At 45.6% G+C, this 15,371-nt stretch overlaps 1 protein-coding gene across 2 annotated transcripts in view; it reads left to right on the forward strand.

Moving 5' to 3' along the window:
- Positions 1 to 1,325: 1,325 nt before the first annotated feature.
- Positions 1,326 to 15,371, forward strand: part of LOC119390618 (venom metalloproteinase antarease-like TtrivMP_A) — a 102,996-nt gene continuing 88,950 nt past the window's right edge. The window contains exon 1 of one of the 2 annotated variants that reach the window (XM_037658223.1): positions 1,326 to 1,428. In XM_037658223.1, the coding sequence (XP_037514151.1) occupies positions 1,356 to 1,428 (73 nt within the window). In that variant the 5' untranslated portion in view covers positions 1,326 to 1,355. The remainder of the gene's footprint in view (positions 1,429 to 15,371) is intronic. The other variant, XM_049414880.1, reaches the window with a different exon arrangement.

Raw genomic sequence — 15,371 nt, forward strand, 5'->3', positions numbered from 1 at the left:
CGTCTCTATTTCAATACCTAAGGCATTCATTGTGTCTAGATTTCTCCCATCTTTAATAAAATTGAATGTTATGGCGTCCTCTCGCGCCACGTTTCCGCGGGACATGCTTTGCGGAGCACATCTATGCTTCTAGATAGTTGAACGGGGATCTTCAATTTCTATTAGGTAGTGTTTCACTCAAGGGTGGGTAGTTGCTCTGATCTATACAGTAGAAGTCTTCTGCGTCCTTCGATATGTCATCTAAAGAGACAGTAATATTACCGTGCTTATCTGTCCTGCGTGCATTTTGGGTCCTCCTGTGCAGACTTTCGTTTTAGTGCTTTAATGCTACGGCCTTTCTTTAACACTGCCTTTGTCTCTTTAAGGTTATTGTACGGTATGTCGCTAAGTTTTGCCTCGTTCACCCCCTTTGACAGTTCAGCAAATGTTGATTTACCTCTTCAGGTAGCTGGTATCATCTTTGTGTTTTATTAGTCATTTACTGGTCTGGTTAAGCCCGCTTGCGTAATGCTTGAGTGTTTTATTTCTGCTTCACAAATTAATCCAGTTACGGTTGTGTACATTTTCTCTATGTCCTCCCTTTCTTCTTTTTCTAAAACGCCATTTTTTTCTGAAGGCCAACCATAAATACAACTGCTTTTACAATGACTGTGGCAAGTCTCGCCTATTCTTTAGTATCATTGTGTTCTTCCTTTGTTCAGGTTGAATACGATCAGTCCAGGACATATTGTCGATTTTGAGAGTATCGGTTCCCAAGCTGTTAGGTACTCGACGGGCAAGAGAACTTTAGGAATGAGCGAGACGCTATCCAATGAGTGATAAACCCCGCCCTACACTTGACGTCACCTCAGTGACAATTAGATGCCGTATGATATATTGCAGGAGATGCGTAACCGACTGGTGATCAGAACAGTACACTATTTTACAAGCACGAAGTGCAATCCCCAATAATGTTTTGTCCGGTATTGCCCGGCCAAATGTCGCAAGAAGCTGACTGCGCAAACATTAGCGAGATAGCAGGTGAATTCGTTAAGCAACATCTAACTTGACAGAATGTGAAATCTCGTGACAGTGAAATTATACAAATGCGGCCGTACCTGGTGTTGCATTCCTTTTTAGGCTCCATTTTAGTGCCCTTTTCTGAGCCAACACGCGCAAAAGAGCGGCACATCGGTGAAAATGTCCGTCATGCGTAAAGTGCAGCGCGCATGTCCGTCAGGATAAGACTAGTGAATCGCGCTGAACTTTCCAACACTTTCACATATTGACCTATGTGGAAAGGCATATACGCTTGCTGACTGCTGTGTATATATGGCAGGTAAAGAAGTGCACGCCTAAACGGGTGGTTGCCTTTGATGTGTGCTGTAAAAAAAACTGAGATGGTTCCCGCTTTCCTAATTCTACAATTTCTGCGCACTTGTTACGGAGGTAAATATCAGCTCGATGGTGGAGGGGCTACTAACAACGTATGGCTATATTTTGGTATTTTCGAATTAGTACAAGGTACTTACTTACTGAAGATAAGTAATGCTGCATCGCCTAATTTAAGTTTGGCATGTATGACGACTGTTTGCCATTCCTCATGGAATCGACATTGTTGCCTGCTTTTATCACTTGTGCAGTAATTGCGTTCATGCTAAGTTTGCGAAGTTGGTGTTGCAGTGCCTCGAGTGGAAATATTTGTACTATAGCAACAGGAGAGGCACTGCGGAGATCCTGGGGCGCCGGTATACGTCGCTGCATTTGCACGCTAGTGGTCAGACATTTACGAAGAATGTTCCTACTCCTTTTGCTGTCATTTAAAAAGCTCAACACCTTACCAAAAAGACGTACTTATTGTTTATTCCATCAATTAAAGAAAAGTTCCCTTTAGAAATGTGTTAACGTCAGCTCAAAGGTAATAAATTCTTCAACAATACCATTTTCTCGAAGCTTGGCGCACTACAACGTGTCCTCGGAAAATGGCGAAAATACAAGGAACTAAACGTTACGGCACTTTGTAACCAATTATAGAGGCTCTTCTATCTAACTCGGGCCAAGCTTTAAGATGGTTGGCCACCTACACAAGTCAATTTTTTTTCTCGAGGTCAATTTTTAGTTTTTTGGGCAAGCCCGAACCTTCAAAAATATGTTGCAACAAAAATTATCCTCCTGTCATGATTAGTTTGCAAGTTACAGCAAGTTTTCCATACCCCATGCTCGTATAGTGAAACCGAAATCACATTGTGTTTTTTTCGAAAGTAAGTGCTCTTTCTTCTATATTAATATTATTCAAAATACTTTATAAATTTTATTTTGACTGTTACATAAGAGGATGTCATTAAATACAACTTTGTGTTTCTGATTGTTTTTAAATCTCTAAAAACGGCCACAAGAGGGACGCGCACCTCTTGCAAGCTCGGAAATCTTTGCGTCTTTCTCAAAATAAGAATTTGCTCCAAATTATGTGACGCGAACTTTCATAACTTTTTTCTCAACATCTACTTTGAATTGAAATTTGGTATATTAATTTACAACTTATATACCTGTGCGGTGAATTAGAATAACAGAAATTGATGGAATATTTTTGAATTCACAGCTGATTTTGTAAACAGGTTATGTCTAAATTGGCGCTTTTTTCCCGTATTTCTGGTTTTTTTAGCATTAATTGCTTTACAATTACTGCATAATATTTATCCTAGTTCACTATATAGCTCCAATCGTTAGTTTCATAAATGCCAAAGTTTTACTGATTTAAGCCACCCAATAGTCACTTATCACGGCTGGTGTGACGACCACTTTTAATGCAAATTTTGAAAGAGATTACCTCCCAATAAATAGATAATCAATATTTTCCACTTTAAATGGCTGGGTAAGTTAATAGGATATGCTTGTTTTGGAGAAAAAGCTATTTCAACGCTGGCTGCTCCTAAAAGTTTTTTTTTTGAGTGGGCTACCACCTTAGAAAATTCACGAGCACGCTTTTAGAATGCAGCCAGCTTAGCACACTTTACATTTCTCTTGGGCAACACAGCTTAGCGCATTTTCAAAACTGCTTGATCACGAATTATTTACCAAACCAACATTAAACCATTGTTCGACCTGGCAAATTTCAATTAATTTTTGTCAACTCAAATTCCCGCACAATATTTTATTCCATAGCTATAATTATCCGGATTTTCGTTTTTCCAGGATTGCAAAGAAGTGCGACAGATAGAAAAAAAAACAAAAAAAAAGGTCGCGACCTGACGCTTGCGCAATGCGACATGAGTGCTCTCAATCACGCTACGAACAATTAGTCGCTGCTGAATGCTGGCGAGGAGGTCACATCGGTAGATGACGATGTATCGAAAACAAAGCGCGTGGCCACCGCTTATTATTTTCACCAGTGGTATGTTCACACCCTCCTACTGCGTATAACATCGCTCGTTTGGTGATAACATGTTCCACGGTGCTAATGCTTCTGCGCGCTAGTGGCCTGTCGCGTGGTACTCTTTTAAAATCTCCAATCTCGCACATTTTCTTCAAAGTGCTGAATAATTAATTCTAGTTAATACCCAAGTATAAAGCGTAAGATAATTCTTACGCTCTACAGGTCTTGCTGTTGAGGCTTTGCGATCAGAGGAATTTTGTCACGAAGTCGTGATGTCGACGAAGACAGTAGTCGGCGTGTCCAAGATGAAACTCTTTATTTAGCCGAACTTGTGGCCGGGAAAGAGAAAGTCAAACTTTAAGGCAGCGATACACGCTGCATACTGATAGCGGTGAGCACAGCGTCTGCCGTCGATAATCTGACAAGTGGTGAAGCGTGTCGGCTTTTATACGTGTGCTATCGAACATTCCAGCGTTATCGCTGGTGGCAGCGTACTCTCTCGAAGAAACTAGACCATTCGCGTCCTGCGCGCAATCTTAATGGAATGAGCTAAAACACTCGTGAAGCTTCTGCAAGATCGCGGCGCGGTCTGCGCGGAGCGTTGCAAACAGCGTTTTCGGGTGAAGCCCGAATACATCAAAATAACACGTGTGGTAATATTTTATTGAGATAGAAAATACGTGGACACGCCGCGCCGTATGCCCTGTGTATATATGACACATCAATCCATGCGTCATGACAAGTCAACAACTACTCTCAGATATCTTATTGTGTGTCGGATGGCAGCGGTCGCGCTTCACCTGTACCTCCCATTCGCTTCTTCGTTCTTCGTTACGAGGGAAGCGAAGCATCCGTTGCCCTTTCGCATGTGAAACAGTACACAGTGGCACACAGCAGCGTGTCACAGCGGTCAAAGAACTGATCGAATAAATTAAATAGCAACGTGTTTGCAGCACCGTCCCCGCGCTAGCCACTGCACTTCGCTTATCAGTTTAGCACAAATGTGGCTCCCCACGAAGAAACGGCGGCGCGGAAAGGGTCAAAAGGCGTCTCCACCCTGGAAGCGGAGGTGCTGGCATCGAGGCACCCTAGCTCGAGCGACCGGCCTTTATCATATTCCCGTGTTACCTTCTACCGCTGGAAACACTTTGACAAGGTGACGGAAGATATTGCAGGGTGATTTGTGTGCTTGCACCGATGTGAGGTATGCGTCGGTTATGTGTCTCCTCCATCTCAGTTAATTATTGCTGGGCTATCATATAATACCTGGAAGCTTTACGTAGCATTTACCGACGACTATGTGAAAAGAGCTGGGCGCGATTTTCTGCTTGCAGAGAATCCCAATAAAGACTCTATCACAACTTCCAGTTTATGTCTGCCAAAGCGGCAACCGTCGCTAAATTGAACAAAAGAAAATCACTCTTTCATGTCTTTTAAGCCTTGTCGTGACAATTCACTTCCTCACTGCAAGAAATATTACCGCGCAGCATTACCTCCCTTATTACCGATTTACAGGACTGGCGTATTCGTTGACATAGGAAGTATGACCGCAGGACATTGGAAGTATGACTACTAAATGGTGCCTCTTTCCCCATAACCGTTTGACTTTGTTTTAACTTTTTTTGTGAGTATGTAATCGCTCCAAGTTCTTGGGTTACACAAGGAAAAAATGCAAAAAGAAAAAATTCGGCAGATCCCACGTACCGTGGGAGTCGATGTTATGCGAAGCATACGGCGGGCAGGTGACTGGGGCGTAACCTTTTCTTTACTGAGCGACACGTTACAAAATGACGCTAAAGATTTGTATAAATTTTACACGCACAGTTATATATGTTCAAGAGCCTCATATGTGTTATATAACCAGTTGTTTACGGTTGGGTAACGCTGCCAATGGCAACGTGGGTATTAGCAACACCAGAAGCGGTAAGCATATATGTAGCGCTTTACGTGTCCCGAGAACGCGCGCACGTTTCACGAACCCATGTGCATGTGTGCAACAAGTTCTTGACAGTTCTTGAACAAGGGCATCATCACCGTGATCAGTGAGCACCAGCAGCTGGGCATGACCTATTATAGGTTCCGGTCGTGATCGTGATGACGAGGGGTCCATGTGTAGTGAAATATGTAGTATAGTACAGCTGTTGGAATTGGTGGATGCCTCGGTGATTTCGCCGACAAATTGTCTGTCGACAGAGCCGGCGACATGTCGGAACCTGAAGCCAGCCTTCGCGTTGGTGAGGTAAAGGCCGTCGAGGCTCGTAGGCCTGGATAGTGCTACGTAGACCAACATCAGTGGATGGTGTTTGTCGTATTTGTAGACTACTTCGGCGTATGTAGCCTACAAAGCGGATGTCAATCAATCTGGCGTCATCCTCGGTCAGCATGAGGCCATCGCCTAGCCTCGTAAGAAATGAAGAGGACACTGCGTCGTTCTGGCGGGCTAAGTGCGCTTTACGGTGCGGTGATGTGGATATCATATCTAACTTTCGTTAATGATTCCTCCGAGGTCGAGCAGTGCTTAAATATAGCTTGCTAAATCATAGGAATACAAACGTAATATTTATTAGACTGCTATAAAAGCGGAGCCAACACTGGAACTACAGACGTTAATCTGATATGACGCCTGTATCGTAGGAGTAGACATCGTAGGAGTATCATGTAGTGTTTATTGCTTTCTTGTAAAATTAGATAGCCAGCACCACAACCACAATTGACGTTGCACCGATATTACGCCTGCGTAGGCTGTTTTTCCAAACCAGTTTATAGACCTGGCGTGGCTCAGTGGTAGAATACCTGATTTCCATGCAGAATGCTTGGGTTCGATTCCTGCTGGGATCCTAATTTTCATTCTTTCCATTTGTTGCGTCGACGCTGCCGATGTTGGTTTTTCTTAACGCCTAGCATTTAAGTTCACAATGGTTGTTCTCGCCGTTCCTGGGTAGATATAAACTGTAAATGTTACCTGTGGCGCATACCCGTACACCGCGGCCCGTGGTAAACGGGTATGTGCCACACGTGTCTAGTGGAAAGGGTTTGACGACGTACGCGACAAGATTTTAACGTTATTCATGTCATGACCCGGCAGTCATATTCGTCAAATCCTCTTACCCTCCCATGCAAAGTTTGGTCTACACCAAATTAAGGTGGCGATCATGAGAGCACCCAGACGTAGGCGGCTAGATAGATAGATAGATAGATACGTAGATAGAAACGCTCAAAGTGCCAGAGGTTCGCTAAGAAATGCTTCGCATTTAAAAAACACTCGTGGAGCAAATGTACATTGCAGAGCAACGAGTCCTTGCCACATGAAAAGCTCGAATAGTAATATTTCACATCTTTCTTTGCTGCAATGCTGCGCACACGTTCATTTCCCTATGCGTTTCTATTTTCATTGCATGCGCTCATGTGCAGGCCGCTGTCTGGTGCTGCATTAAGAACTACTGCTCACATATTCTCAGTTGTTTGCCTGCAGCCCTATAAAAAATTTGGAAGATGGCTTAATTTGGAACATTATAGTGATTCTGTTACAACATCTGCTTTCAATAAATATACAATTTACAAGCGAGAAGGAAGTTCTTTTGGTGTATCCCAGGAACTCTTAAAAAAGTTCTCGCTTACAGAACAAACCTGGTATCGGAAGGCAGAAGACTATTATTGCAATAATTCTTTGTTTTCTTTATTACCATTGAATATTATAGCTGCATGGTAGTGGCCGAACATGTTGGGGTATTAGTGAGCAGCATCGTTTGTCTTTACCCTGGATTTATTACCATTGAATATTATAGCTGCATGGTAGTGGCCGAACATGTTGGGGTATTAGTGAGCAGCGTCGTTTGTCTTTACCCTGGACATATCCGTCAAACAGCACTTAACACTTCCGAAGAACGTCACCACTTGCATACAGGCAATTTTCTTGGCTCTAACTGCGTGGGGAAGATGGCAAGCATATTATCTCTGATGAGGTTGTGAAGATGAAAACAAATGATCCCGTTTTAAAAAGTCCATAGAGCGATCAAAGTATATGTAAAAGCTATACGGCAAATGGAGAAACAAGAGCACTCACTTGTTTGATTTTTGGTGACTAGAAGTTTGGAGACCTTTGGGTAGACCTTTTTAACTGCAGAAAAGGCTCAAGAACCCGGTTGGCTTGTTCGGGAAGGTTGCTTCTTGCACAAACAAAGCGACTGCCGTAACGTGGTTCATTACCTACGAATTCGGCAGAGCAGTCACTGTTCGCCGCGTCAGTGCCCTTGTTCCGTCAGCTTGCAAACATGGGCTGACCTACATCTGAAAGAGGGAGGTCTGAAAGCTAAGTTACGTAATACGCCTGTCACGCATCTTGCCTGCGCCCGTGCTCGTCGTTGCGGCCTTTAATTTCTCTTGATGTTTCGTCCGCTGGGAAAAAAACTCTTCGCTGACATCACACCTGCCCCTTTTCTACAATCTGTTTTTCGCCGAACTAGAGCTATGACATAAGAAATCGTTAGTGCAGACATCGTTAGTGCTGAACGACGTACACACGGATGCAATTTTTAAGGCTTTGAACCTATTACCAGTGAAGGAAGCTTTTTGATCAATCACAAACAAACGCTACACATTGGCTACTGAAAATAATGGGACATTTTAGGGTGCGAAGTACCTTTTGCGTTCGGGCTGTCGGCGTCTCCTGTCGTCGTAGTCCCTCACAGAGTCTCCTGTCGTCGCCCGTCACGGTAAAACTAGTGGCAAATAAGACGGCGCGTTCGCTCAGGAAGCGTGAGCTAGGAAAAGCTCCAGAGAACGCGCGCGAGCCCGCGAGAGGCAACACAACGTGCGCTTCCTCTTTCTGCCATCTTATACACCCTGCGGTATTTTCCTCGCCTTTATGCATTTTCTGCCAACAAAGCGCCAATCTCGATGATATCTTATGGGGTTGTACTCGGAGCCCATCACCTAACTCACACATTAATAGTAAGGAGCAGTGGGAGGCTGCCACGCTCAGCTCGGCGCCGGAAGTCCAGGACCAGATCCTGGATTGGGCTAAGAGGTTAGCGGAGACCTACGTTGGTTAGGCTCCTCTCATAGGCGTATCTACCCGGGGGCAAGGGGGGCGCACACCCAAACGTCGGAGGGGGGTGCTGAGACCCCCCCCCCCCCCCACATTCGTGAGCGCTCACTGCCGGCCGCGCAGAGGCAAACCAACAACTATGGCGAAGTTTTCGTTCGAAACAACTTTCACAAAATTAGATTATGAAATTTTGAGGTATTCCCAGCTTCTGCAGTGAAGATCGTTTTCCGTGCCTCACCACGACGCACCATAGGTCCTCTGCGGTGCAAGTCGCCTATGCAACGCTTTGATACGTTGCGCTCTTGCATTGTGGGGGAGGCTACAGCTGAGCAGGGGCTGTCAGGCGTCACAGTTTTCCGTCCTGTGTTTATTCCGTTCTACCAGAAATCAACTTTACATCACCGCCGACGTAAGCTAGGGCGGGAACCAGTAGTATTTATGAAGATTTCAGTCAATAAATGTTACTGCAGTTCACAAGAAATGCCTGTGCTTTTTCTTCGAAAACGTACAGCATTGCCTGTCCTATCCCCTTGGCTGAAGCGAGTCGATGAGCGCGCAGATGCGCTGAGTGTTGCTTGGGCGGAGCTGACGCGGAACGGCGGTGGAACGACGGTGTATGAAGATTCCGCCTGTGTTTCTTAATTAATCTTATTCGCCTGGATGATCATACTGTAGCATGCAACGACCTTAGTAGCTTCTATTGGGTCATTTTGCCGTAATTAGATATTAGTGTCATGTTGCCGTAGTTAGTGCTTACTTTTGGACGCACAAGGTTACTGTTTTCAGAAACCCGTGTGTCACCTATTCTACTTCTGAATAATAAAATTCCAAGTTTGAGTTGAAAGGTGGAAATGAATTGTAGAATTTCGAGAGTGCTAAAGGAGGGTGCTGCTGATGCTGTGTAAGAAGTATGTGTGGTAATTCGGACTGCTCTTTTCTCACGGTGAATGAGGGATGTCAGGTGTGTGGCGTAGGTATTGGCCCAGGATGAAATGCAGTAAGTAAGGTGACTGTTAATGAAAGCATAGTAAAGTGATTTTAGAATGTGTCTGAAAACAATGACTTGTGCGAATGAGTGCGCGGATGCCAAAAGCAGTCTTCTTGATGACAGAATTTACATCAATGTTATATTTGAGTTGAGGGTCTAATGTGACACCTAGAAAAGTAATGAACGTTGATAGGGTTATGACGAAATAACATAAAATTTGTTTTAACAGGGTTGATCTTCAATAAGTTATTTTTGCACCATGATGCAAGATTCGCGACATCAGTTTTTAATTTTGCTAGTAGATTGTTAAAATCTTTGTCACTAGAAAATATCGTGGTATCGTCAGCGTAAAGTATGCAGCCAGAAGAGTTAAGTGATGATGGTAAATTGGTAATGTAGATAAGAAACAAGAGACGTCCCAGAATTGAGCCTTGTGAAACTCCCTGGTTAGTTGTTATCGGAGAGTATAAAACACCGCCATAGTTGACAACCTGGGTCGTGTTAGCGAGGTAGCTTTGTAAACGGGCTAAAGTAGGCCCACACATTCCCAAGGATTCAAGTTTAGCATACAAAATAGAGCGGTTAATAGTGTCAAAAGCTTTAGTTAAGTCAATAAATACCGCCCCTGCCCATGGCTCATTATTGATGAACTGTTTTACACTATCTGTTAGTTTAATCAGTGCTAATTCGGTGGATAACTTAGCACGAAAACCAAACTGCTTATGTGACAAAAGGGTAAATCTTGTTCGGTAGTCCATTAGACGATTCACAATGAGCTTCTCAATTACTATTCTAAAAAGTGGGAGGATTGTTATAGGGCGATAGTTAGAAAAAACTTTTCGGTCTCCCTTTTTGAATGCAGGTGTTACTTTTTAGATGCGTAGCAGCTCTTTGACTAGCCTGTGTAACGCTGTCCGTCCGCACAAACGCGAGGCAACGCGCTTCCCTCGGCGCAGGTGTTGGAGCGGTGCCAAGTAGGTCACGCCGCAGCTGGGCGTTGACGTCACGCACCCCTCGCACGCTTCCCTCACAGGTGGGCGCGTTCGTCACTCTCTCCCTCACCCGCCGGAGCGCCGCAGCTGCCGGCTGCCTCCCGTGTCTGCGTTTCAAACAAGCGTTTACACCAGTAAACGCTACACCGAGTTTAGCTTCAAACGAATCTTCCAGCGCTCACCGCAGCACCCGCGTTAGCGCCGTTCAACCCGTGACGCCACCCGTGCGCAACGCTGCTGCTTCGCATCCCATCAGCGTTCCCTTCGGGGAGATGGCCCAATTTTCCTTGTGTGAGGATTGTAGGAAAAATGTCTCAACAAAATGCGGTGTTAATAAGCTCTGAAAGCACTGAAGATAAATCTTGAGCAACAAGTTTGATTCTAGATGGATAAATTGAATCGATGCCACATCCTGTCGTCTTCAAACGTGTTATAGTGCCAGAAACTTCAGCACGTGACGTGGGTTTTAAGAAAAAAGAGTGAGGCAAGCGAGGCAACGAAGGCAGGTTAGTGACAGTCGATGCTGAGTTGCTGAAAAATGATTCGTTAAATGAATTGGCGATAGCGATAGGGCAAGTTAGAACGCTGGTCCCATCCGAAAATTGTGTCTCAAGTGCATCTGGCTGATCAAGATGTAAGAATTCCTTAATTACGTTCCAATTTTTCCTACTGCCATTCCCATTTTCGAGCACTTGATTTTGATAGTAGGTTCGTTTGGCTTTTTTAAGTAGGACAGTAAGAGTTTGTGAATACAGTTTAAAGCGGGCACTGAGGGACAGGTTGAACGGCTGAAGTTTTACTTTTTTGTAAAGGTTATCTTTTTTATTTATGCTGCGCAGCAGTCCCCTAGTAATCAACGGGTTTCTAGGGGTTGAGTACCAACGCGATATGATGGATAAAGATGTACACGAGTTTTTGATACCTATTAGTTTCTCAGTCAGGGTACTGAACGCTTTGTTGAAACAAGGTTCTTGTGATAGTTTCCCCCAGTCAGAGCTGGATACCAAATCAACGAACTTCGCAGAATCGAAGCGGCACCCATTGACCATTTTATTTTTACAATTAGTTTGTGTTTTTCATAAAAGAAAAATTGGATAATGGTCTGTCAGATTAAAATTGACCACACCGGTCTTCTGAACTGGCATAACGTTACTGAGCATATGGTCAATAAGTGCGTTCCGACCAGAAGGAGCACATCGTGTCGGAGAATCCAGCAGATATTCCAGACCATGACCCATGAAGCAGTTGGAGTACTGAACACAAGAACTGCCATTATTCCAGGAATGTCAATGTTAATGTAGCCTAAACTGCTCACATTATAATTTTCGGAAATAAACGAGCCTAGTATATGATCACGTTCAACGCAAAAGTCACTGTAAGACGATGATGAGGACCGATAAATTGAACCAATGATAGTCCTTTTGTTACATGGAAAGAAATCACGGTTCAATTCGAGCCAGACATTCACATTTCGACACGGAAAATGCTACATCAGTACTCCGTCTATATGATAACGCGTTAGAAATGAATATGGCTGATCCACCATAAGAGTCACCCAGGTGATGAAAAAATTCAGCACGGTAGCCCGGAATGGAAAACATGTTATCAGCTGCAGATAGCCATGTTTCTGATATACATATGAGCGAAAAGTGATGATCGGTTAAAGAAAGGAAATTAACCATATCAGGAAAGCTTTTCGGTAAGCTTCGGGTGTTAAAGTGTATGATGGAAATATGAGAAGCAGACGAACTAAGAAGTTGCTTCAGCTCGAGGACAGTGTGTGTCGCCATCATGGTTCATAATCATCATAGATGCATAAATGTTATCAGGAAAAAACGGCCAGATCAACAACACCAGAGATACGGTACACTTGGGCGGTCCGTAGTCTTTCTTGCTTTGATGCAGCAGTTCTCAACCCATAGGAACTGCCACTGCTTTTCTTGCTTAAGAGCCTATGCCTGAGCGAACAGCCGCTTGTTCTCTGGCGTTAGGTGATCGTTGACAAATATGGGCTTATCCTGATTCATCAAGGCGATAGACCGGGTTGTCAGACGCGCTTTTCTGGCCTTTGAAGCAAATTCAGCCTTCTTTTGTCGTAAACAAAAACGTGCAATAATGTTCGAACCACCTTTAACGGGGACTCTGTGCACACATCAATCTAGGCAGGGCTGACAGGGCAACCAATCTTTTCTGCAACCTGTTGCAGAATTGCTTCACAGCTTTCGCCTTTTGTTTCCGGAACACCTTTGATTTCAATGTTGTTGATGCGCAAGTAATGCTGCAATTCAGCAACCTGTTTTGTTAGCTGCTCATTTGTTCGAGACAACTCTTTATTTTCTTTGGCCAGGCTTTCCTGCTTACGCTTCATTGTTTCATAGATGTCATTACACACGGCGACGCTGATACGCAATTCCGCAGCTTCCTTGCGCGATGATTCCAAGTCTCTAGATAGCTCAGCACAAGTGGACATTTTGGTTTGGCAGCAGTGGGTGCGGCAAAAAAGAAAAATGAATGCATGTTCAACCAACCTGTGCACGTAAGAGGATGCAGTCAGCGGAATATTGCGTTGCTGCCAACCCAGCCGCCAAGTGATGAGTTCCGCGATAATCCCAGCTTATATAGCTTCCACATGATGGTTCTGATGTAGATGGACAGGTGGCATTCGTCACAGGTGGCACGCGACGCTGTGATGACACAGCCAGTCCGATGATTTCTTCGTGCTAGGAGCACAAACTTCTATTCGCCACTGTACAGTGCTGCGGCGGGTTCGTGGTAATTTTGCGCCGGATCCGTAGGTATGCGCACGTAAGAGGATGCAGTCAGCGGAATATTGCGTTGCCGCCAACCCAGCCGCCAAGTGATGAGTTCCGCGATAATCCCAGCTTATATAGCTTCCACATGATGGTTCTGATGTAGATGGACAGGTGGCATTCGTCACAGGTGGCACGCGACGCTGTGATGACACAGCCAGTCCGATGATTTCTTCGTGCTAGGAGCACAAACTTCTATTCGCCACTGTACAGTGCTGCGGCGGGTTCGTGGTAATTTTGCGCCGGATCCGTAGGTATGCGCACGTAAGAGGATGCAGTCAGCGGAATATTGCGTTGCTGCCAACCCAGCCGCCAAGTGATGAGTTCCGCGATAATCCCAGCTTATATAGCTTCCACATGATGGTTCTGATGTAGATGGACAGGTGGCATTCGTCACAGGTGGCACGCGACGCTGTGATGACACAGCCAGTCCGATGATTTCTTCGTGCTAGGAGCACAAACTTCTATTCACCACTGTACAGTGCTGCGGCGGGTTCGTGGTAATTTTGCGCCGGATCCGTAGGTATGCGCACGTAAGAGGATGCAGTCAGCGGAATATTGCGTTGCCGCCAACCCAGCCGCCAAGTGATGAGTTCCGCGATAATCCCAGCTTATATAGCTTCCACATGATGGTTCTGATGCAGATGGACAGGTGGCATTCGTCACAGGTGGCACGCGGCGCTGTGATGACACAGCCAGTCCAATGATTTCTTCGTGCTAGGAGCACAAACTTCTATTCGCCACTGTACAGTGCTGCGGCGGGTTCGTGGTAATTTTGCGCCGGATCCGTAGGTATGCGCACGTAAGAGGATGCAGTCAGCGGAATATTGCGTTGCTGCCAACCCAGCCGCCAAGTGATGAGTTCCGCGATAATCCCAGCTTATATAGCTTCCACATGATGGTTCTGATGTAGATGGACAGGTGGCATTCGTCACAGGTGGCACGCGACGCTGTGATGACACAGCCAGTCCGATGATTTCTTCGTGCTAGGAGCACAAACTTCTATTCGCCACTGTACAGTGCTGCGGCGGGTTCGTGGTAATTTTGCGCCGGATCCGTAGGTATGCGCACGTAAGAGGATGCAGTCAGCGGAATATTGCGTTGCCGCCAACCCAGCCGCCAAGTGATGAGTTCCGCGATAATCCCAACTTATATAGCTTCCACATGATGGTTCTGATGTAGATGGACAGGTGGCATTCGTCACAGGTGGCACGCGGCGCTGTGATGACACAGCCAGTCCGATGATTTCTTCGTGCTAGGAGCACAAACTTCTATTCGCCACTGTACAGTGCTGCGGCGGGTTCGTGGTAATTTTGCGCCGGATCCGTAGGTATGCGCACGTAAGAGGATGCAGTCAGCGGAATATTGCGTTGCCGCCAACCCAGCCGCCAAGTGATGAGTTCCGCGATAATCCCAGCTTATATAGCTTCCACATGATGGTTCTGATGTAGATGGACAGGTGGCATTCGTCACAGGTGGCACGCGGCGCTGTGATGACACAGCCAGTCCGATGATTTCTTTGTGCTAGGAGCACAAACTTCTATTCGCCACTGTACAGTGCTGCAGCGGGTTCGTGGTAATTTTGCGCCGGATCCGTAGGTATGCGCACGTAAGAGGATGCAGTCAGCGGAATATTGCGTTGCCGCCAACCCAGCCGCCAAGTGATGAGTTCCGCGATAATCCCAGCTTATATAGCTTCCACATGATGGTTCTCATGTAGATGGACAGGTGGCATTCGTCACAGGTGGCACGCGGCGCTGTGATGACACAGCCAGTCCGATGATTTCTTTGTGCTAGGAGCACAAACTTCTATTCGCCACTGTACAGTGCTGCAGCGGGTTCGTGGTAATTTTGCGCCGGATCCGTAGGTATGCGCACGTAAGAGGATGCAGTCAGCGGAATATTGCGTTGCCGCCAACCCAGCCGCCAAGTGATGAGTTCCGCGATAATCCCAGCTTATATAGCTTCCACATGATGGTTCTGATGTAGATGGACAGGTGGCATTCGTCACAGGTGGCACGCGGCGCTGTGATGACACAGCCAGTCCGATGATTTCTTTGTGCTAGGAGCACAAACTTCTATTCGCCACTGTACAGTGCTGCAGCGGGTTCGTGGTAATTTTGCGCCGGATCCGTAGGTATGCGCACGTAAGAGGATGCAGTCAGCGGAATATTGCGTTGCC

The sequence above is a fragment of the Rhipicephalus sanguineus genome, chromosome 4 (assembly GCF_013339695.2).
Source record: "Rhipicephalus sanguineus isolate Rsan-2018 chromosome 4, BIME_Rsan_1.4, whole genome shotgun sequence".
Classification (NCBI taxonomy): Eukaryota; Metazoa; Arthropoda; class Arachnida; order Ixodida; family Ixodidae; genus Rhipicephalus; species Rhipicephalus sanguineus.